Raw genomic sequence first — 20,629 nt, forward strand, 5'->3', positions numbered from 1 at the left:
TGTGACATAGAGCATGGCCTCTCTGGAGGTCTGCACTCCTCCGAGTTCCCTTCTAGTTATTTTCTGGGATCAGTTGACTCATGGAGAGTAGAAACTATTGTCTGAACAGTAGTGTAATAAAACAAAGATATGGTTGAGATTTGTCCATCCATGTTCTGACCAGCTGGAAATCTGCCAGAGCAAATGAAACATAAGCTTGCAGATATATCTGTTTTTGAGTCTGAGTAAACCTACGTGATGCAATATAATTTAACAGCAGCACAAACTGCAGCCTCCAAAACCATCATACAGTTGAATCATCATCTTTAAAACTTAAAAAGGGAGGATTTATTGCAAGATTGTCATATTAGGCTGCATTTATATTTGAGCTAGTTGTAGCTAATGAACTGGCAACTCAGTGGATTTAACAAAATGTATATTGTATGTCTGTATATTTGATTTGTGTAATAGTTAAATTGTGGAAAGGTTTTGCAAATGGCGGGTGTTACAGGTGTTTACGTAGGTGGAGCCTTCAATGCAGCAGGCTGAGAGGAAGTAGAAATGGAACTGGTGAGCAGAAAAAGTGTTGATTGGCAGTACTTTCAGTCAAAAGGCCATTCAAGTCCAGCTACATGTTCAATCTGCAATGCTGATTAGTCTGGTGGTGGCGAGGACCCTAAACAATACACAACATCACCGCTGTTACAACATCTGGTATGAAACATCTGGAAGAATACGAGCTGAGCATGAAGGAATCTACAGACAGCAGCCAGAATGCAGCAACTTCAGGTACGGCAAAGGAAGGACAGTCACTGTTTACTTCATTAATGTGTTTACTGAGTTCATGGACTGAGGATGGGACGAGGATTCAGCCGAATCTCAACCAGGGGGTTTGGTATTTGGCCGAACCCTAAAAATCTGGATTTGGTGCTATATTAAACCCAATGTACGTATGCTGTTTTTCAAACTTAGTTGATCAGAAGGGTTAGTTGAGCTATAACTCAGGACAGGCTGTGGTATCTTGTATATCACAGCTAAGGGGCGTTGTTAAGATAGCGTTGAGCATTTCTTCTGCTCAACACTATAGAAAGTGGCACAATAACACAAACAACTAACCAATGGAGGCAGCAATAGACAAGCGACTAACCAATGGAGGCAACAGTAGACAAGCGACTAACCAATGGAGGCAACAGTAGACAAACGACTAACCAATGGAGGCAGCAGTAGACAAACAACTAACCAATGGAGGCAGCAGTAGACAAACGACTAACCTATCGAGGCAGCAGTAGACAAACGACTAACCTATCGAGGCAGCAGTAGACAAACAACTAACCAATGGAGGCAGCAGTAGACAAACGACTAACCAATGGAGGCAGCAGTAGACAAACGACTAACCAATGGAGGCAGCAGTAGACAAACGACTAACCTATCGAGGCAGCAGTAGACAAACGACTAACCAATGGCGGCAGCAGTAGACAAACAACTAACCAATGGAGGCAACAGTAGACAAGCGACTAACCAATGGAGGCAACAGTAGACAAACGACTAACCAATGGCGGCAACAGTAAACAAACAACTAACCAATGGAGGCAGCAGTAGACAAACGACTAACCAATGGAGGCAGCAGTAGACAAACGACTAACCAATGGAGGCAACAGTAAACAAACAACTAACCAATGGAGGCAGCGGTAGACAAACGACTAACCAATGGAGGCAGCGGTAGACAAACGACTAACCAATGGAGGCAGCGGTAGACAAACGACTAACCAATGGAGGCAGCGGTAGAGCAGCAACTGCCGTGTTCTGGGAGGTTAAATGACTGTTTTTGTTAAAAGGAGTCTGGTGGCTTTGAAGAGAGATAACGGCTTCAGTTCCCCGTCGTAAAGGGCCGTCTGACAGCAAGTTAAGGTGCTGGAAATATTCTAAATAGCGTACACTTAAAGCACACGTGTCAAACTCAAGGCCCGAGGGCCAAACCCGGCCCCTCGCAGACCTTGATCCGGTCCGCATATTAATTTAGGTTCACGATACATTTTGGCCCAGCTAGTTTTTGTCGCTTTTCTGACGTTTGTGGTGGGTTTTTTGACGGTGTTTTATGCCTTTCACGACATTTTTGCTGCCTTGGCCTTTGTTGTTTTTTTTTTCAACATTTTTGCCACTTTTTTGTATGATGGCTAAGGAACTTTGTTGCTGACTTTTTGGGGGGCTTTTTGAGCCCCCAAAGTGTAAATGAAAAAGCTATGAGAGACACTTTTTCTCAGGTATACTTATTGCGCAAAGGATCTAGAATAACAGCCGTTGCATATGGTTATTATATCACGGCTTTGAACCAATCAGATTGCTTGATTTGAGCTACTTGTTTCATAATAATATTTAATAACAGAAAAAATGTCTTGTTTGTCTCCTTTTATTGATCTTTTAACACATTCTTCCTCCAGGAACATCATGAATCCATCTGCTTCTTTCACTTTAACAGCAAACTGAAGTGAAAAAGAGCATGTTTAATATCTCTCGTAGTCGGATCTTTAATACATTTTGTCGATGGTCATTTATGAGTTTGTTTATAAGAGTGTGTTGAATTTATGCTCATTTAAAAGAAATACTTTTGGACTTTTCAAAAGCATTTATTTTGTCATTTATGTTTCTTAATTTTTGCGTTTTTTCTTTATGATTTAATCCAGTTTTTATCCTATTTGAAAACATTTATTGTTGAATTAAAATCTGGTGGTGATCCTGTGCACTAATGTGTGTGTGTGTGTGTGTGTGTGTGTGTGTGTGTGTGTGTGTGTGTGTGTGTATACAGTTTGTGTGGCATCATTCCTGGTCTGAGCAGTGTGCTGCTGCCTCGTATGAACCCGTTTGTCCTGATCAACATGGCGGGCGCGCTCTCCCTCTGCATCACCTACATGCTCATAGAAATCAAGTAAGAACTCAGTTGCTCTCTCCAGGGTTACCGCTGGGCCTTAAAACGTCTTAAAGTCTCTGAAGTATTGTCTTCTAGGTCTTCAATAATTTTAAACAGCTCTTAAAGGGTATCCACCGTTTATTTCAACCTATTTTCCCATGGCTTTGTGTGTGTGTGTGTGTGTGTGTGTGTGCACGTGTCTGTGTGTCTTTGTGTGTGTGCACGTGTGTCTGTCTGTGTGTCTTTCTGTCTGTCTGTGTGTGTGTGTGTGTGTGTGTGCCTGTGTGTCTGTCTGTGTCTTTCTATCTGTCTGTGTGTGTGTGTCTGTGTGCGTGTGTGTCTGTCTGTCTGTATGTGTGTGTGTGTGTGTGTGTGTGTGTGTGCGTGCGTGCGTGTGTGTGTGCTCAGTAACTATAACGCGGTGGATACGGCGTCGGCCGTCGCCATCGCCCTCATGACCTTCGGCACCATGTATCCCATGAGCGTCTACAGCGGCAAAGTTCTGCTGCAGGTGAGAAGAACTCGACTTCCTCTCTTTGTGCTGAAGTTCGGCCCTTCGGACGCTTTGGGAAGCCAGACCGTGATTTGTTTCTGTTCTCTCGTTCACAGACGACCCCGTCGCACGTCATCGGCCAACTGGACAAACTGCTCCGAGAGGTGAGAGGATTCAACGTACCTCAACGTTGTTTAGTCACTGTTGTATTTCTGAGTTTTTATGTCTTTCCTTGCTGACTTGTCCAGAAAAAACCCGATTAAATGTTGTTGTTTTTTTATCGTCGCTTGTTCCAGACCTCCGACCTTAAAAATACTTCCGATGCAAAACCTTTGAGTGAAACATTTGAGAACGTTTTGGCAAAAGATTTAGGCGGCAAAAACTTTTTTAAGAAAAACAAATGTCACATGTACACATGAAAGTATAACATTTTCTATTTTCAAATAAATGTACTATTGATCAAGATATTATTAGGTTCGTTGAATATACATGGAAAAAAATCAACATTGCGTGGAAGTCTGGGACGGTGCCTAAGGAGTGGCAGACCGGGGTGGTGGTTCCCCTTTTTAAAAAGGGGGACCAGAGGGTGTGTGCCAATTACAGGGGTATCACACTTCTCAGCCTCCCCGGTAAAGTCTACTCCAAGGTGCTGGAAAGGAGGGTTCGGTCGATAGTCGAATCTCAGGTTGAAGAGGAACAATGCGGATTCCGTCCTGGTCGTGGAACAACGGACCAGATCTTTACTCTCGCAAGGATCCTGGAGGGATACGTCCCAACCAGTCTACATGTGTTTTGTGGATCTGGAGAAGTCGTATGACTGGGTCCCCCGGGAGATACTATGGGAGGTGCTACGGGGTGAGGGGGTCCCTTCTCAGGGCCATCCAATCTCTGTACGACCAAAGCGAGAGCTGTGTCCGGGTTCTTGGCAGTAAGTCGGACTCGTTTCAGGTGAGAGTTGGCCTCCGCCAGGGCTGCGCTTTCTCACCAGTCCTGTTTGTAGTATTTATGGACAGGATATCGAGGCGTAGTCGGGGTGGAGAGGGGTTGCAGTTCGGTGGGCTGGGGATCTCATCGCTGCTCTTTGCAGATGATGTGGTCCTGATGGCATCATCGGCCTGTGACCTTCAGCACTCACTGGATCGGTTCTCAGCCGAGTGTGAAGCGGCTGGGATGAGGATCAGCACCTCTAAATCGGAGGCCATGGTTCTCAGCAGGAAACCGATGGAGTGCCTTCTCCAGGTAGGGAATGAGTCCTTACCCCAAGTGAAGGAGTTCAAGTACCTTGGGGTCTTGTTCGCGAGTGAGGGGACAATGGAGCGGGAGATTGGTCGGAGAATCGGCACAGCGGGTGCGGTATTACATTCAATTTATCGCACCGTTAGACGAAAAAGAGAGCTGAGCCAGAAGGCAAAGCTCTCAATCTACCGGTCAGTTTTCGTTCCTATCCTCACCTACGGTCATGAAGGCTGGGTCATGACCGAAAGAACAAGATCCAGGGTACAAGCGGCCGAGATGGGTTTCCTCAGGAGGGTAGCTGGCGTCTCCCTTAGAGATAGGGTGAGAAGCTCAGTCATCCGTGAGGAGCTCGGAGTAGAGCCGCTGCTCCTTCGCGTCGAAAGGAGCCAGTTGAGGTGGTTCGGGCATCTGGTAAGGATGCCCCCTGGGCGCCTCCCTAGGGAGGTGTTCCAGGCACGTCCAGCTGGGAGGAGGCCTCAGGGAAGACCCAGGACTAGGTGGAGGGACGCCCAGCTGGGAGGAGGCGTCTGGGAAGACCCAGGACTAGGTGGAGGGACGTCCAGCTGGGAGGAGGCCTCAGGGAAGACCCAGGACTAGGTGGAGGGACGTCCAGCTGGGAGGAGGCCTCAGGGAAGACCCAGGACTAGGTGGAGGGACGTCCAGCTGGGAGGAGGTCTCGGGGAAGACCCAGGACTAGGTGGAGGGATTATATCTCCAACCTACCCTGGGAACGCCTCGGGATCCCCCAGTCGGAGCTGGTTAATGTGGCTCAGGAAAGGGAAGTTTGGGGTCCCCTGCTGGAGCTGCTACCCTCACGACCCGACCCCGGATAAGCGGACGAAGATGGATGGATGAAAAAATCATGTTTGAGGAAAGTTTTGGCGAAAGATTTAGGCAGAAAAACTCAAAGAGGAAAAAAATGCAATTTCACATCATTTTGGAAATTCATGTCTTGCTTTTTTTCTTTCTTTGCTATAATTTTGACTACATGTAAAGTAGATGACATGTAAATCTTATTGGTTAACGGGCTCCTCTTTGTGTCCAATCAGGTGTCAACTCTGGAAGGAGTTTTGGAGGTTCGGAACGAGCACTTCTGGACCGTCGGCTTCGGGTCTCTGGTACGTTTCTCAACAACTACAGCAGGAAAATGGTGTGTGTGTGTGTGTGCGTGTGTGTGCTTGTGTGTGTATCTGTGCGTGTTTGTGTGTGAGTTGTTTTTTTTCCGTTTTTTTCTGGAATTGGATACACGAGTCGTTTTTTTCATCTTGGTTTCGGTAACGAGTATTGAGAAATTATTTCATTAAGTCATTATTTGCCTTCTTTTGGTTATATTTTGAAAAACAAATTAACGTACGATACGTGGATTTAAAAAGGCTTTTTCTAACGAGCTGAAACAAATGAATTAGTGGTATAATAGGATTTTATTTAGCGTTAGCTGCTACATATAACACGGCCTGAACCTGTCAGTTTGTCATGTGTCAGTTAGTTCGTGGCCATTTGATGAACTTCATTCAAGAAAATGAAAAGAAAGACATGTGATAAGGTGAGTTAATGATGCAGGAGCCGAGCTATTCTGCTTTAGGGCACGAAATTCCTAAAAAAGAAAAAGTCATTCAACTATTTCAAATCCATTCACAGCTTTCTTCATCTCTCCATCTTGATCCTGTTTTTTTTAAGATTATTTTTGGGCTTTTCCGCCTTTATTTGATAGGACAGTTAGGTGAGAAAGAGGGGGAAGACATGCAGGAAATCGTCAAAGGTCGGATTTGAACCGTGGACCTTCTGCGTCGAGGCATAAACCTCTGAATATGTGCGCCTGTTCTACCCACTGGTCCAACCCGGCCACACATCCTGTTGTTTTTTTGTCTCTCCCTCATTGCTTCTTTCCGCCGTCCTGCTAGCTAGTTAGTTTGGTTTTGTTTTGTTCGTCTCTGTATTTGTTTCTACATTTCTCCCCCTCCTTCCTTCCTTCCTTCCTTCCTTTCTTCCCTCTCGGTCATTCGTCGGTTCGTAGTGACAATCCGCAGGGATTTGTTCACCCAGACGAAAAGAAGGAACAAGTCATTCATGCAGAGATATTCTCTCTCTCTCTCTGTGTCTCTCTCTCTTTCTCTCTCTCTCTCTCTGTGTCTCTCTCTCTCTCTCTCTCTCTCTGTGTCTCTCTCTCTGTGTCTGTCTCTCTCTGTGTCTCTCTCTCTCTCTCTGTCTCTGTCTCTCTCTGTGTCTCTCTCTCTCTGTCTCTCTCTCTCTCTGTGTCTCCCTCTCTCTCTCTCTCTCTCTGTGTCTCTCTCTCTGTCTCTCTCTCTCTCTCTGTCTCTCTGTCTGTGTCTCTCTCTCCCTCTCTTTATCTCCAGTTTTTGGAGGGAACACAGTTGTTGTTGTTGCTGTTGTCTATGTCGAGTTGTCATCATCTGCGTTGCACGTTGTTGTAGCAAGGGCAAACAAGCCCAGCTGGCTTCCAGGGTAACTGAGGTTCTTAGAAACACACACACACACACACACACACACACACACACACACACACCAACATCTGCCTGTCTCTTTGCAGAAACAGTCTGCTCTCAGAATTTAATATTAATTATTAATTGTAGGTAATTTGTAGCTAAAATGAACTGTTGTCGGCTAATTCCTGATGGAAACAGCAGTTTCAATCACTGTGTGGCTTCAAATCAATTGCGCATACTCTTGGGTACCGACATTTTTCACCGTTTGATTTTACGTGAACCAATACTCGGTAGTACCGACGTGATTCTGTCGGTACCGGTAAAAGTACCGGGTTCGGTACCCAACCCTAACAATAATGAATATGTGTGAATGAAAGAAATTTAATACAGCGTCTCCTACAGCGGCCAGCGGGGCGTCAGAGGCAGAGGGACCACAGCGTTGGCTAACGTTAGCTTCTTGTCTCATCTGGGGTCTGATAAACAGTAAATTCATCAAAGTCAGTGTGCCCAACAAATTCTGGTCAATCGGTGCATCTCTACATAGGACACAGCGATCTGTAACACTTGAGGGGGGAAAAGGTGTGTGTGTGTCTGTCTGTCTGTGTGTGCGCGCGCGTTTCTCTGTGTGTGTGTGTGTTTGTCTGTGTGTGTGTGTGTGTAGTACCTCCCGCTGACTGCAGGTGGATCGGCGTTCTCTGTTTACATCGGTCCTGATGCTGCGTCTATTGTTTGTATTCATGTTATCGATGCCGTTGTTGTTGTTGTTGTTGTGACTGATGTAACTGCAGTTACACAACTGTTGGTTGTTGGCCCACTGCTAACAGAGCAGCTGTCCAAACTGATTTGACCCTCTGACTGCACTTCTGCCCCACGGGAGACTCTGTGTTTGTGTGTGTGTTTTGTGTGTGTGTGCGCATGCGTGTGTGCATGCGGGTCTGTGTGTGTGTGTGTGTGTGTGTGTGCGTGCATGTGGGTCTGTGTGTGTGTGTGTGTGTGTGTGTGTGTCTCTCTCTCTGTGTGTGTGGGTCTTTGTGTGTGTGTCTGTCTGTGTGTGTGTGTGTCTGTGTCTATGTGTATTTATGTGTGTGTGTGTGTCTGTGTCTCTGTGTGTGTGTCTATGTGTATTTATGTGTGTGTGTGTGTGTGTGTCTATGTGTATTTATGTGTGTGTGTGTCTGTGTCTTTATGTGTGCGTGTGTGTGTCTCTGTTCTGTCCGTCTGAGGTCTGAATATTCCCATGAGGATGTTAAAACGAGGCAAACGAGGATGAGACGAGGACATGAGTGTTGAGGTCAGGGTTTAGGAGTTAGAGGCTGTATGTTGAGGTGAGACGTGTGAAGGTTGTCGAGTCATTGTGATGTTTACTTCACCAACTGTTGGACGAGAAGCGTCGCCATCGCATCACTGACCGATGCAGGCGAGCATCACTGAACAATCAAATCTAGCCGGAGTCGATTGAAAAACGGATTTTATATTTGTATTAATAATACATATCTGTTAAAGGGTAACTGCTGTGTGTCTATGTGACTCATGGGAACAACAGTCTTTGAAGTTGGTCCAGAATTGAGCAAAAACAAGCTGCAACGTTAACGGACAATTGCGCAACTTGCGCAACAAAAAAAAGCGTGACAACATTATGAAAGGATCCCCACAGAGATAGACCTTTCTGTTAAAGAGGAAGATCATTTCAGTTTAACATGAAACAGCCACAAAAATGAACAACAGGACAAGGAAAAAAGAGAGAGGAGAGGACATGAGAGGAAAGGAATGGAGACAAGAGAGGAGAGGACATGAGAGGAAAGGAATGGAGACAAGACAGTAGAGGACATGAGAGGAAAGGAATGGAGACAAGAGAGGAGAGGACATGAGAGGAAAGGAATGGAGACAAGAGAGGAGAGGACATGAGAGGAAAGGAAAGGAGACAAGAGAGGAGAGGAAAGGAAAGGAATGGAGAGGAGAGAAGACTAGAGAGGACATGAGAGAAAAGGAGAGGACATGAGAGGAAAGGAGACAAGACAGTAGAGGACATGAGAGGAAAGGAGAGGACATGAGAGGAAAGGAGTGGAGAGAGGGGAAGAAACAAGAGCCTGGAAAACTGTAAATTAGCGTTAAATGAAAATAACCAGTTCCTGTTATCAGTGAAATAAGCCTGTGACCTGTTTGACCTCCTCAGAGTCTGACGTCTGAGTCAATGGAGAATCTCAAAACAATGCCCTTTGACCCTGTTAATAACAATTACCCCCCCTCCCCCTCTCTCTCCCCTCTCTCTCTCCCATCTCCCCCCTCTATCTCCCCTCTCCCCCATCTCCCTCTCCCCCTCCCCCTTCCCATTTTAGGCCGGCTCCGCCCACGTCCGTATCCGCCGCGATGCCAACGAGCAGCTGGTTCTGGCTCACGTCACCAACCGCCTGCTGCCGCTCGTCTCCACGCTGACGGTCCAGATCTTTAAGGACGATTGGACCAGACCCCTCCTGAGCGGGACCCTCTCCTCCTCCCCCTCCCCCGTTCCCCCACTGGGTCCTGAAGGCTATGCTGCCCCCTCCTCCTCCTCCGCTCTGCCTCCTCTCCTCTCGGACCCGCTGACATCCACGCCATCCAAACCCAGCAGCCCTCCTCCTGAGTTTGCCTTCGACACGCCCGGGAGGAACGTGCAGCAGGTGGTCCTCCCCGCCCCGGGACAGCACACCCACGGGCCCTACGGAGGCCTGGGCCTCGCCTACGGAGCGTCTCCCTACGCAGGGATGCTGAGTCAGGGTGTAGCGCGGCCCGGCAGCGGCCTGGGACTCGGTGCGCACGGTCTCGGAGCCGGGTTTGGACTCGGAGTGCCTTCCTCTCAGAGCTACAGGACTGCCTTCGGAGCGCCAACGCTGCCACTCCGGTTTGGAACCAGCAACCCTCTGGCTTCACAGTCGCAGTACAGACAATACCGACCCTGATTGAGCCACACTAGAACTTCAGATACTGTCATGTCTTCGCCTCGGTTCAGACATTTTAAACTCTGATGAGATGTATTCTCCCGTTCAGGCTGGATGGCAGACGCTACAACTTTTACTCGCAGTGTGACACCAAGATGGTAACTTTAGATCCAAGCCTCGTAGTGTGAGCCTCCCCTGACGTTGGGAGTATGTTGTGGTATTTATTTGCTGACAAGGGGACCAAAAGGTTAGATTTGGTGTGTTTGAGCCTCTTATTTTTGTATCAGGATCTTTGGAAACAACCTCACTGTGGGGCTGACCGTCAGTGTGTCTTTACTTACTTTTTTGGGGGTTATTTTGTAAGAGGAACAGCTGTGAGGAAAGTCAAACAACATTCCTGGTGAGAGGAAATAAAGTCTGTAATTGAATTAAATAAAAATCCAGCATTACTTTTTACATTTCAGGCATTTTAAAAGAAACAAGAATCCAAATGGTTGGGGCTAGAAAAGGATCGGTCTTCTGTGAACATCACATCACGTTCTCGTAGCAATCAAAGCACCTAGGGGGGAAAAAAGAAGCTTGGAAGAGCTCGGGATGTGTCTGTCGGGCGTCCCACAGGGTATACTGAACCATATTATAAACGCAACACTTTTGTTTTTGCCCCCATTTTTCATGAGCTGACCTCAAAGACTTTTTTTTTATGTACACAAAAGGCTTATTTCTCTCAAATGTTGTTCACAAATCTGTCTAAATCTGTGTTCGTGACCACTTCCTCCTGTATTTAGGTTAGGGTTCATCTGTGAAGAGAACACCTCTCCAAAGTGCCAGATGCCACTCAAGTCGGTTACAGAGAGAGACAGTGGGAGAGAGAGACAGAGAGAGAGAGACACAGAGAGAGAGAGAGACAGTGGGAGAGAGAGAGAGAGAGAGAGCGAGACAGAGAGAGAGAGAGAGACAGTGGGAGAGAGAGAGAGACAGACAGTGGGAGAGAGAGAGAGACAGACAGTGGGAGAGAGAGAGACAGTGGGAGAGAGAGAGACAGAGACAGTGAGAGAGAGACAGTGGGAGAGAGAGAGGGAGAGATAGTGGGAGGGAGAGAGACACAGAGAGAGACAGAGAGACAGACAGAGAGAGAGAGAGAGACAGAGAGACAGAGAGAGAGAGAGAGGGATGAACCATAACAGCAGATACTGACTGGTTTTCGGGAATATTCACATTTAACAAGCTGGCGTCAGAAGTGACTGTTTTTCATACTGATACTGCAGATAAAACGTTGAAAAGTGACAAAAATGTTGAGAAAACTTCAACAAAAGCTAGAAAAAAGTTTTGTTTTCTGAGGTTGGACAGTTTTTTTCGACGTCTTTGGGAGTTTTTGATGCCTCGTTTTTTTTGCGTTGTGACGTAAAGGCGTTTAAACAAAGTTTGTTGACAGATATATTATTTGCCTAAACAACATTAGGGACCTTTGCAGCAAAGTACAATACTTCAAAAACACAAAACATACTTAAAAAGTATGTAAAAGTACACAAAAAAACTACTCAGTCACAGTAAAATGAGTTTAGATGTTTACGTTCCTGTAGTGAGAGAAAACGTTCTCACCTACGGACTCTTTGCTTTTGTATCATTCCTGCAAACATTCAAACATTTATATCTCCTCAAGTTACATTTTGGGGATTGTGAAGAAAAGATAAAACATGGAGCCTTTTTTAATAAAGTGGACCATTTCGTAAACTACTGGGAGTGTGTACTGTATATACGGACGTCAGAGTACGGGCTTATCTGCTAATGTTAGCTACCGACCGTTACCTTGAAACCATCCAGCAAATAGACGGTACCGTAGGGTGATTTGACGTCACCGCTCATTTTACACACAGTTTAACAACAAAACAAAACGCTGAGTGAACATTACTAGCTACGTTGTTCATGTTGGTTTTGAGCGGTGTGCACCCCCACTAACCTGGAAAACTGTTTAAATCAGTAACGTTACTACAGCGTGTCGGAGGAATACACACAGGGCGTTTCTCAATCTGTGTTCTTCTATTGACTTGTGTTCTTGTGTCGCTGTGAAACGTCATCTCGTGTTGCCAAAGTACTGTCCCAATACACAAGTTCGCATTTCACCAAGAACGGTTAAGATTCCCGGAAATGTTGACGCGCCCATTTTACCCAGGATGCATTGGTTGGTAACTTCAAACAATTTCTAATAAGGGAAGAAGGTCCACTCTCTCGTTACTTCCGGATTCTGAACTGGTTGCAGTTCTACCAGAGTTCCATATAGGGGGCGCTCACAGGCCAGTGCAGAATGAATGGTGGTCTATGGAGCTATACCCCTCAAAATCCACTTTTCTCAGGATTTAGTTCAGCATCTAGCTCCATAGAGTCCCATTCATTTAGCATCTATCTCCATAGAGTCCCATTCATTTAGCACTGGACCGCCATCACCCCTAGTGGAACTCTGGTGGAACTGCAACCAAAGTAGGTCCAATGGGGCTGAATAGGGAGTGGAACGGCTTTCCGTAGACGGGCTTTGGTAACTTGTATGAACTTCTCGGTACCCGTATCCCAACATTCATTTCGGCATTCAATGATGGTCGGGTTTCCGATACATAGACGGACCAAAAAAGGGACAAAAAAAATCTTTGCCGAATTGACAATTCTCCAAAGTTTTCGGAGTTGAGGAGCTCCATGAAGGGAGGCGACAGCCAGCAGGCGCCTGCCCCGGCCGCTAGCTCGTTGCTGGGCCAGTCACGCTCAGAGACCCCGCTGGGAGCCGGAGGTCTCTCAGACCGCTCTCGTAAATAAGAGGCTTTTAAATATCACAACACATGTCCATCATAATATTAACGGGAACCTTTGGTTAACTGTCTTTTCAGAGTTAAACTACACACACACACACACACACACACACACACACACACACACACACACACACACACACACACACAGCGCAGCAGGCAGAGGCGGGAGAGAGAGAGATACCCATTTCTTTTCAGGATACTTGTTTAAATTATGCCATAGGCTATACATTAGATTTAGTATTTAGTTCATACTTTTTTTGGTGTATTTGTTTTCTGATTTCTTAGAAGTTGAGTCTCAGTCTGTATGATAAATGAACAGTTGTACATAAAGTGGTAACATGCTATGACACGTTATGTAGACTAAAGGGGAGACACCAACCTTTATATACAGGGCATACACTGGGCATACACTGGGCATATACAAGGAATATACAGGGCATACACTGGGCATATACAGGGCATACACTGGGCATATACAGGGAATATACAGGGCATACACTGGGCATACACTGGGCATACACTGGGCATATACAGGGAATATACAGGGCATACACTGGGCATACACTGGGCATATACAGGGAATATACAGGGCATACACTGGGCATATACAGGGAATATACAGGGCATACACTGGGCATATACAGGGAATATACAGGGCATACACTGGGCATATACAAGGAATATACAGGGCATACACTGGGCATATACAAGGAATATACAGGGCATACACTGGGCATACACTGGTTATATACAGGGCATACACTGGGCATACACTGGGCATATACAGGGAATATACAGGGCATACACTGGGCATATACAAGGAATATACAGGGCATACACTGGGCATATACAGGGAATATACAGGGCATACACTGGGCATATACAGGGAATATACAGGGCATACACTGGGCATACACAGGGCATACACAGGGCATACACAGGGAATATACAGGGCATACACAGGGAATATACAGGCATACACTGGGCATACACTGGGCATACGCAGGGATATACAGGGAATATACAGGGCATACACTGGGCATATACAGGGAATATACAGGGCATACACTGGGCATACCTGGGCATACGCAAGGAATATACAGGGCATATACAGGGCATACACTGGGCATACACAGGGCACTACAATAATATAGAAATGATAATTCCACATAACACTAATAGGGACACACCAGTGCATATGCCTACTTATTTTTTTATTCAAACTGACTTAAACTTATACACTAATAATAGTAGGGATTGCGTTCCACTCTTTTGAATAAGTAAGAGGTGTTTGAGCTGAACCATAAACAATACAATTAAAGCTCAATAAGTTTTATTTTTCAATATTATTGCAATAGTTGTAGCATTATGAGGTTTTCTTGTCCGGAGATTGTTTTAATACAAAGTGGTTATATTGTTGTGGTTTTTATTTTGGAGGCCTGCAGGTAGCCTCTGTGCTGGGGGGTGTTGAGCAATACCAGGAAGAACGCATCGTCTCAAACTGTTTACAGCGTTTTCTGTGCTTGTGAACTTGCGGGTTCATTCTTCCGAGAACAACCAGCAAGAACGTTCTCCCCAAGAACACAGGTCTGTTCTTTGCATTCTTGGGATTGAGAAACGCACACAGTCTCCTGCAGCGGCGAGTCAGAGGCAGAGGGACCGTCACCGCAGCGTTCGCTAACGTTAGCTTCCTGTCTCATCCGGGGTCTGATAAGTAGTACATTCATCAACTTCAGTGTCCACAACGCTATTTTCCAATAAACTGTAGCTGTCATATTTCACGGGCGTGAGTGCAGATTTCATGTGGCGGCTTTCGACGCTGTTTATCACTTGTTGTTTATTTGGTTGCCATAACTTCGCAGGTGATGACGTCCTGTCACTGTTCCAGTTGCTCTGCTCACCCTAGGGGGAGAGAGAGAGCTCACCGTAGGGGGAGAGAGAGAGCTCACCCTAGGGGGAGAGAGAGAGGGGGAGAGAGAGAGAGCTCACCCTAGGGGGAGAGAGAGAGAGAGCTCACCCTAGGGGGGAGAGAGAGAGAGAGAGAGAGAGAGCTCTCCCTAGGGAGAGAGAGAGAGAGAGAGAGCGCTCACCCTAGGGGGAGTGAGAGAGCTCTCCCTAGGGAGAGAGAGAGAGAGAGAGCTCTCCCTAGGGGGAGAGGGAGAGAGAGCTCACCCTAGGGGGAGAGAGAGAGAGAGAGAGAGCTCTCCCTAGGGAGAGAGAGAGAGCTCTCCCTAGGGGGAGAGAGAGAGAGAGAGCTCACCCTGGAGAGAGAGAGCTCACCCTAGGGGGGGAGAGAGAGAGAGCTCACCCTAGGGGGGAGAGAGAGCTCTCCCTAGGGGGAGAGAGAGAGAGAGCTCACCCTAGGGGAGAGAGAGAGAGAGAGAGAGAGAGCTCACCCTAGGGGGAGAGAGAGAGAGAGAGAGCTCACCCTAGGGGTAGAGAGAGAGAGAGAGAGCTCACCGTAGGGGGAGAGAGAGCGGATGACAGTTCGCTTGAGGCAGTAGAGCAGGCGGCGCTACGACTTTATGACTTTTCATAAACAGCTGAAGGAGCGGTGTACATAGCAGAAACCCTATTGTGCGTCTGCCCTATTTCTGATACCGTGGCGCTGGAAATGTTACCGTGGCGGACCGCCACTATGCTATCAACATAGAGGAAACGCTGCCTCAGGCAGTGTTCAAACTATACCGTGGCCTTTGGGGGAGGCCACAAAGCATCAGGCTGTCTTTGAGATTTCACATGAACAGCAGTTAGTTACTCAGGCTAACGAAGAATACCGTTATTCCTCCGTTCAATTAGGCCTAAGGGCTCCTGCACACTGGCTGCGTGGCGCGAGCGTGGCGTGGTGTGTCCGTGGCCGTTTATATTTCGGCTCCCATGGTAACAGTTTAGAGCGTGCGCACTGCCTGCATGACACGCACGTCTCAGGCGCGGCTCGAAAACACGTGCATGCTAGAAATAGAACCGACGCCTATTTGTTATGAGACACGCAAGCGTGTTGGAAGCGTTTCCAGGCAAAATAGAATATGAAAAGATGTTTAAATGTCATTTAGACACAAATACATATTAATAAATGACATGTCGATGGTTGAAAGTCTCGAGGTTTTGACATAAATGCAGATATAAATGTCATTTGATAAACAATAACATGGACTTTATTATCTCAGGAAAGGGAATTGAAATATATATATATATATATACACAGACAAATGTACAAACACAAAAATATTGACAAAATAAAGTTGAAGAACACGCTATTATTTCATTTTATCAATGGGAAACGTACATGTGTACTGACAAGGCTGTGACGTAACGTTAGCCTACTACTCTTTGGCCGGCTCGCAAGCCCAAACAAGTGTGTGCGGCGTGCCTGTTGTTTAGTTTCCGGTCTAGCTAGATCCGGTGTGGTGTTGTAGTTTTTCTAACGTTACTAGTTGTGGCAACAGCATGTGAAAGAAACTACAAAGTTTGCTAGGCCAAAAAGAACGTTAATCTCACGATGAAACAATGTACGTCATTAAAATGGGTTTGCGTTAACGCCGTTAATAACACCTTTAACTGACAGCACCAACATATATATATATATATATATATATATATATATATATATATATATATATATATATATATATATTAGGGGGTTTTAGGGTCACTGTTCTGTACGGTTCTTGTTATTTTTTCTTTTAATCTTTAACACTCCAGAAATATACTTCAGCATATGATATGTAGCTTAATGAGCATATTGAATGCATGTTGCACAATACATGCACACAGTGGCAGTTCTATCTATTGTCTTATTTCTGCTGTCATCATAGATGATATGAAATCCCAAATGTTCCCACACACCAGACTATATACGACGCGAGAGCATCCTCCAGCTCCGGGTAGTCTTCCTCATCTCTCCCACCTGACGTCTCTACAGCCTTCCTCATCTCTCCCACCTGACGTCTCTACAGTCTTCTTCATCTCTCCCACCTGACATCTCTACAGCCTTCCTCATCTCTCCCACCTGACGTCTCTACAGTCTTCTTCATCTCTCCCACCTGACGTCTCTACAGCCTTCTTCATCTCTCCCACCTGACGTCTCTACAGCCTTCTTCATCTCTCCCACCTGACGTCTCTACAGTCTTCTTCATCTCTCCCACCTGACATCTCTACAGTCTTCTTCATCTCTCCCACCTGACGTCTCTACAGCCTTCCTCATCTCTCCCACCTGACGTCTCTACAGTCTTCCTCATCTCTCCCACCTGACATCTCTACAGTCTTCCTCATCTCTCCCACCTGACGTCTCTACAGTCTTCCTCATCTCTCCCACCTGACGTCTCTACAGTCTTCTTCATCCTTCCCACCTGACATCTCTACAGCCTTCCTCATCTCTCCCACCTGACGTCTCTACAGCCTTCCTCATCTCTCTCACCTGACATCTCTACAGTCTTCTTCATCTCTCCCACCTGACGTCTCTACAGTCTTCTCATCTCTCCCACCTGACATCTCTACAGCCTTCCTCATCTCTCCCACCTGACGTCTCTACAGTCTTCTTCATCTCTCCCACCTGACATCTCTACAGTCTTCCTCATCTCTCCCACCTGACATCTCTACAGTCTTCCTCATCTCTCCCACCTGACGTCTCTACAGTCTTCCTCATCTCTCCCACCTGACATCTCTACAGTCTTCCTCATCTCTCCCACCTGACATCTCAACAGTCTTCCTCATCTCTCTCACCTGATGTCTCTACAGTCTTCCTCATCTCTCCCACCTGACGTCTCTACAGTCTTCCTCATCTCTCCCACCTGACATCTCTACAGCCTTCCTCATCTCTCCCACCTGACGTCTCTACAGTCTTCTTCATCTCTCCCACCTGACATCTCTACAGTCTTCCTCATCTCTCCCACCTGACGTCTCTACAGTCTTCCTCATCTCTCCCACCTGACATCTCTACAGCCTTCCTCATCTCTCCCACCTGACGTCTCTACAGTCTTCCTCATCTCTCCCACCTGACATCTCTACAGCCTTCCTCATCTCTCCCACCTGACGTCTCTACAGCCTTCCTCATCTCTCCCACCTGACGTCTCTACAGTCTTCCTCATCTCTCCCACCTGACGTCTCTACAGTCTTCCTCATCTCTCCCACCTGACATCTCTACCGCCTTCCACCTGACGTCTCTACAGCCTTCCTCATCTCTCCCACCTGACGTCTCTACAGTCTTCCTCATCTCTCCCACCTGACGTCTCTACAGTCTTCCTCATCTCTCCCACCTGACGTCTCTACAGTCTTCCTCATCTCTCCCACCTGACGTCTCTACAGCCTTCCTCATCCTTCCCACCTGACATCTCTACAGTCTTCCTCATCTCTCCCACCTGACATCTCTACAGCCTTCATCTCTCCCACCTGACATCTCTACAGCCTTCCACCTGACGTCTCTACAGCCTTCCTCATCCTTCCCACCTGACATCTCTACAGTCTTCCTCATCTCTCCCACCTGACATCTCTACATGTGACAGCAGCAGCAGCTCTCAAAATCTGACGAAAATCTTTTAAACTGACCGTTGTCGATCAAAACAGCAGACAGATTCAGCAACTGCACGGCCTATTTCTCGCTTAAAATGTCAGAAACACGTTTCGGTGAACTGTTTTCCTAAAATACGAGATCGTACTCAGAACCATTAGAGTGTGTTTTGAAATTCGGGAGCAGCAAGAACAACGTGACGCGTTCGTCCAATCAGCTGCCATGCGTTGCCTTCGTCACGCTCATCCCCCTCGTGGTTTCCAGTACGAGTTTTAACGTAGGTGTATAAAGTGGGCACTACGGCAGGAAGAGGTTAGTGACCGTTAACAGTGGACTGACGGACCGTGAGACGCACACACGCTCCGAACAGAGACAAGAGAACCGAGCGGTTCGGATGTTTTTTCGTGAACAGTAACCCCCCTAATAGGGCTAATTAGGACTATCAAACGATTAATTATTTTTAATTGCGATTAATCACTGATTTACTATAGTTAATCACATATTTTATCACATGATTAACAGTAACAGTTTTAAAATGTAAACGGACTGTTCTTATTTAGAGCTTTTCTAGTCTCACCATTCACACGCTGTGGCTGCCGTACAAGGTGCCACCTGCTCATCAGATAAACATTCACACACATTCACACTCTGATGGCGCAGCATCGGGGGCAACTTGGGCGTCTTGCCCAAGGGCACTTTGACATGGGACTGCAGGGCCAGGGATTGAACCACCAACCTTCCTACCTACCACTGAGCTGCAGCCGCCCCTTTTTAGTACATATTAACAATGGAAAGCAATTGTTACCAGTGTATCTTGACTGGCAATCAAATGAATGCAAAGAAAGTGACTTCATTTTAAGATTTGTATTTGTAATTATTTATTTACTGTAAACAAAAGAAAAAAGTGTGAATCTGTCATTATTGCACAATTTCTGCAAGTACCTAATTAAAAAACAAAAAATCCCTGTCCTTACTAGAGTCAATCTAGTGTTTAGTAACTCCTAAATAATGTTGATTCCTCACTGACGTCCAGTGATCAGCGGTTAATGTGACAGCCTTTGCAGCACCTTGCAGCAGTTCCAGTGTGGCTGCTTCCTCCGTGTCCTACAGGCTGTGTGTGGGGGGGCTGCTGTCCCCCTCGACGGCTATGAGACAGGTCAGAACATGCCAACCGTAGTATATAATAATAGTAATAAATGACGGCATGCGATTATATATATATATATGTATGTATATGTGTGTGTGTGTGTGTGTGTGTGTGTGTGTGTCAGTCTCTCCATGGACATGTAGTACATTGCTCCATATTCTTGATCCAAGCACCGCAGTGTGAATATTTAAGAAAAACCTTCAGTGTCCTCTCTAATCCATTTGCTTCTCCAGGCGTCACTGATGTACATTAAGCGTGCGAGGCTCCTTCAGCGTCTCCTCGCTCCCCCAAGGCATCATGGGAAACCTCTTCTCCCCGTCCATCGTATCCTGACGTGACCCCCCCGGCAACCTCCCGGCATCTGTTGTAAAAGATGAAACTCTCACCTCCATTTACAGAGCTGAGAAGCAAGTACAGTAAGTGCATCATCAACGCAGGTCCTCCTAAAAGGGTTGACAACAGGGAGGGTTATTCCCAAAATCTGCTCCGGGTTTCCTGTGAAAAATACCTGCAGATGTTTGATGTGAGGGTTCCCAAACTGAAGAATAGTTCAGAGACCGTAAGCTGACATTTTTGCACTAATGATGACTTCTTCCAACCAGTTTTCATGCTGAAAATGTTCGTTCGCAGCTCAGGTAAAATATGTTTTAGATTAAGAACAAGCGGAGGAGCAGAGTTTGTGTCCTGGAAGAAGATTAGCTAAGAGTTGGCAACGCTGCTTACACTCTACGTTACGTTACACACTTTGACCGTCAAGCTGGATGCTACTTCTGCTGAAAGCTAGCCTAAATAATTCGAGGTAAGATTTAGCTTTTCTAGGTTTTAAATATATGAAAAATTAACGTTTCAGTGACACGAATGACAAAAACAGGACACAAACCCCGGTCTCCTGGGTGAAAGTACTACTACTCTCTACTGTTGTCTCTCTACATACTACTCTCTACTGTTGTCTCTACATACTACTCTCTACTGTTGTCTCTCTACATACTACTCCCTACTGTTGTCTCTCTACATACTACTCCCTACTGTTGTCTCTCTACATAGTACTCTCTACTGTTGTCTCTACATACTACTCTCTACTGTTGTCTCACTACATACTACTCCCTACTGTTGTCTCTACATACTACTCCCTACTGTTGTCTCTCTTCATACTACTCTCTACTGATGTCTCTCTACATACTACTCTCTACTGTTGTCTCTACGTAC

At 46.2% G+C, this 20,629-nt stretch overlaps 1 protein-coding gene across 2 annotated transcripts in view; it reads left to right on the forward strand.

The window, feature by feature from the left end:
• The window catches only part of slc30a6 (solute carrier family 30 member 6), a 77,223-nt gene extending 66,802 nt beyond the window's left edge, over positions 1-10,421 (forward strand). The window contains exons 11-15 of one of the 2 annotated variants that reach the window (XM_078272959.1): positions 2,783-2,902; positions 3,293-3,395; positions 3,494-3,541; positions 5,663-5,731; positions 9,394-10,421. In XM_078272959.1, the coding sequence (XP_078129085.1) occupies positions 2,783-2,902; positions 3,293-3,395; positions 3,494-3,541; positions 5,663-5,731; positions 9,394-9,993 (940 nt within the window). In that variant the 3' untranslated portion in view covers positions 9,994-10,421. Of the gene's footprint in view, positions 1-2,780; positions 2,903-3,292; positions 3,396-3,493; positions 3,542-5,662; positions 5,732-9,393 lie in introns of both variants that reach the window. The other variant, XM_078272960.1, reaches the window with a different exon arrangement.
• The last annotated feature ends 10,208 nt before the right edge of the window (positions 10,422-20,629 follow it).

This window comes from Sander vitreus, chromosome 17 (genome assembly GCF_031162955.1).
Source record: "Sander vitreus isolate 19-12246 chromosome 17, sanVit1, whole genome shotgun sequence".
NCBI lineage: Eukaryota > Metazoa > Chordata > Actinopteri > Perciformes > Percidae > Sander > Sander vitreus.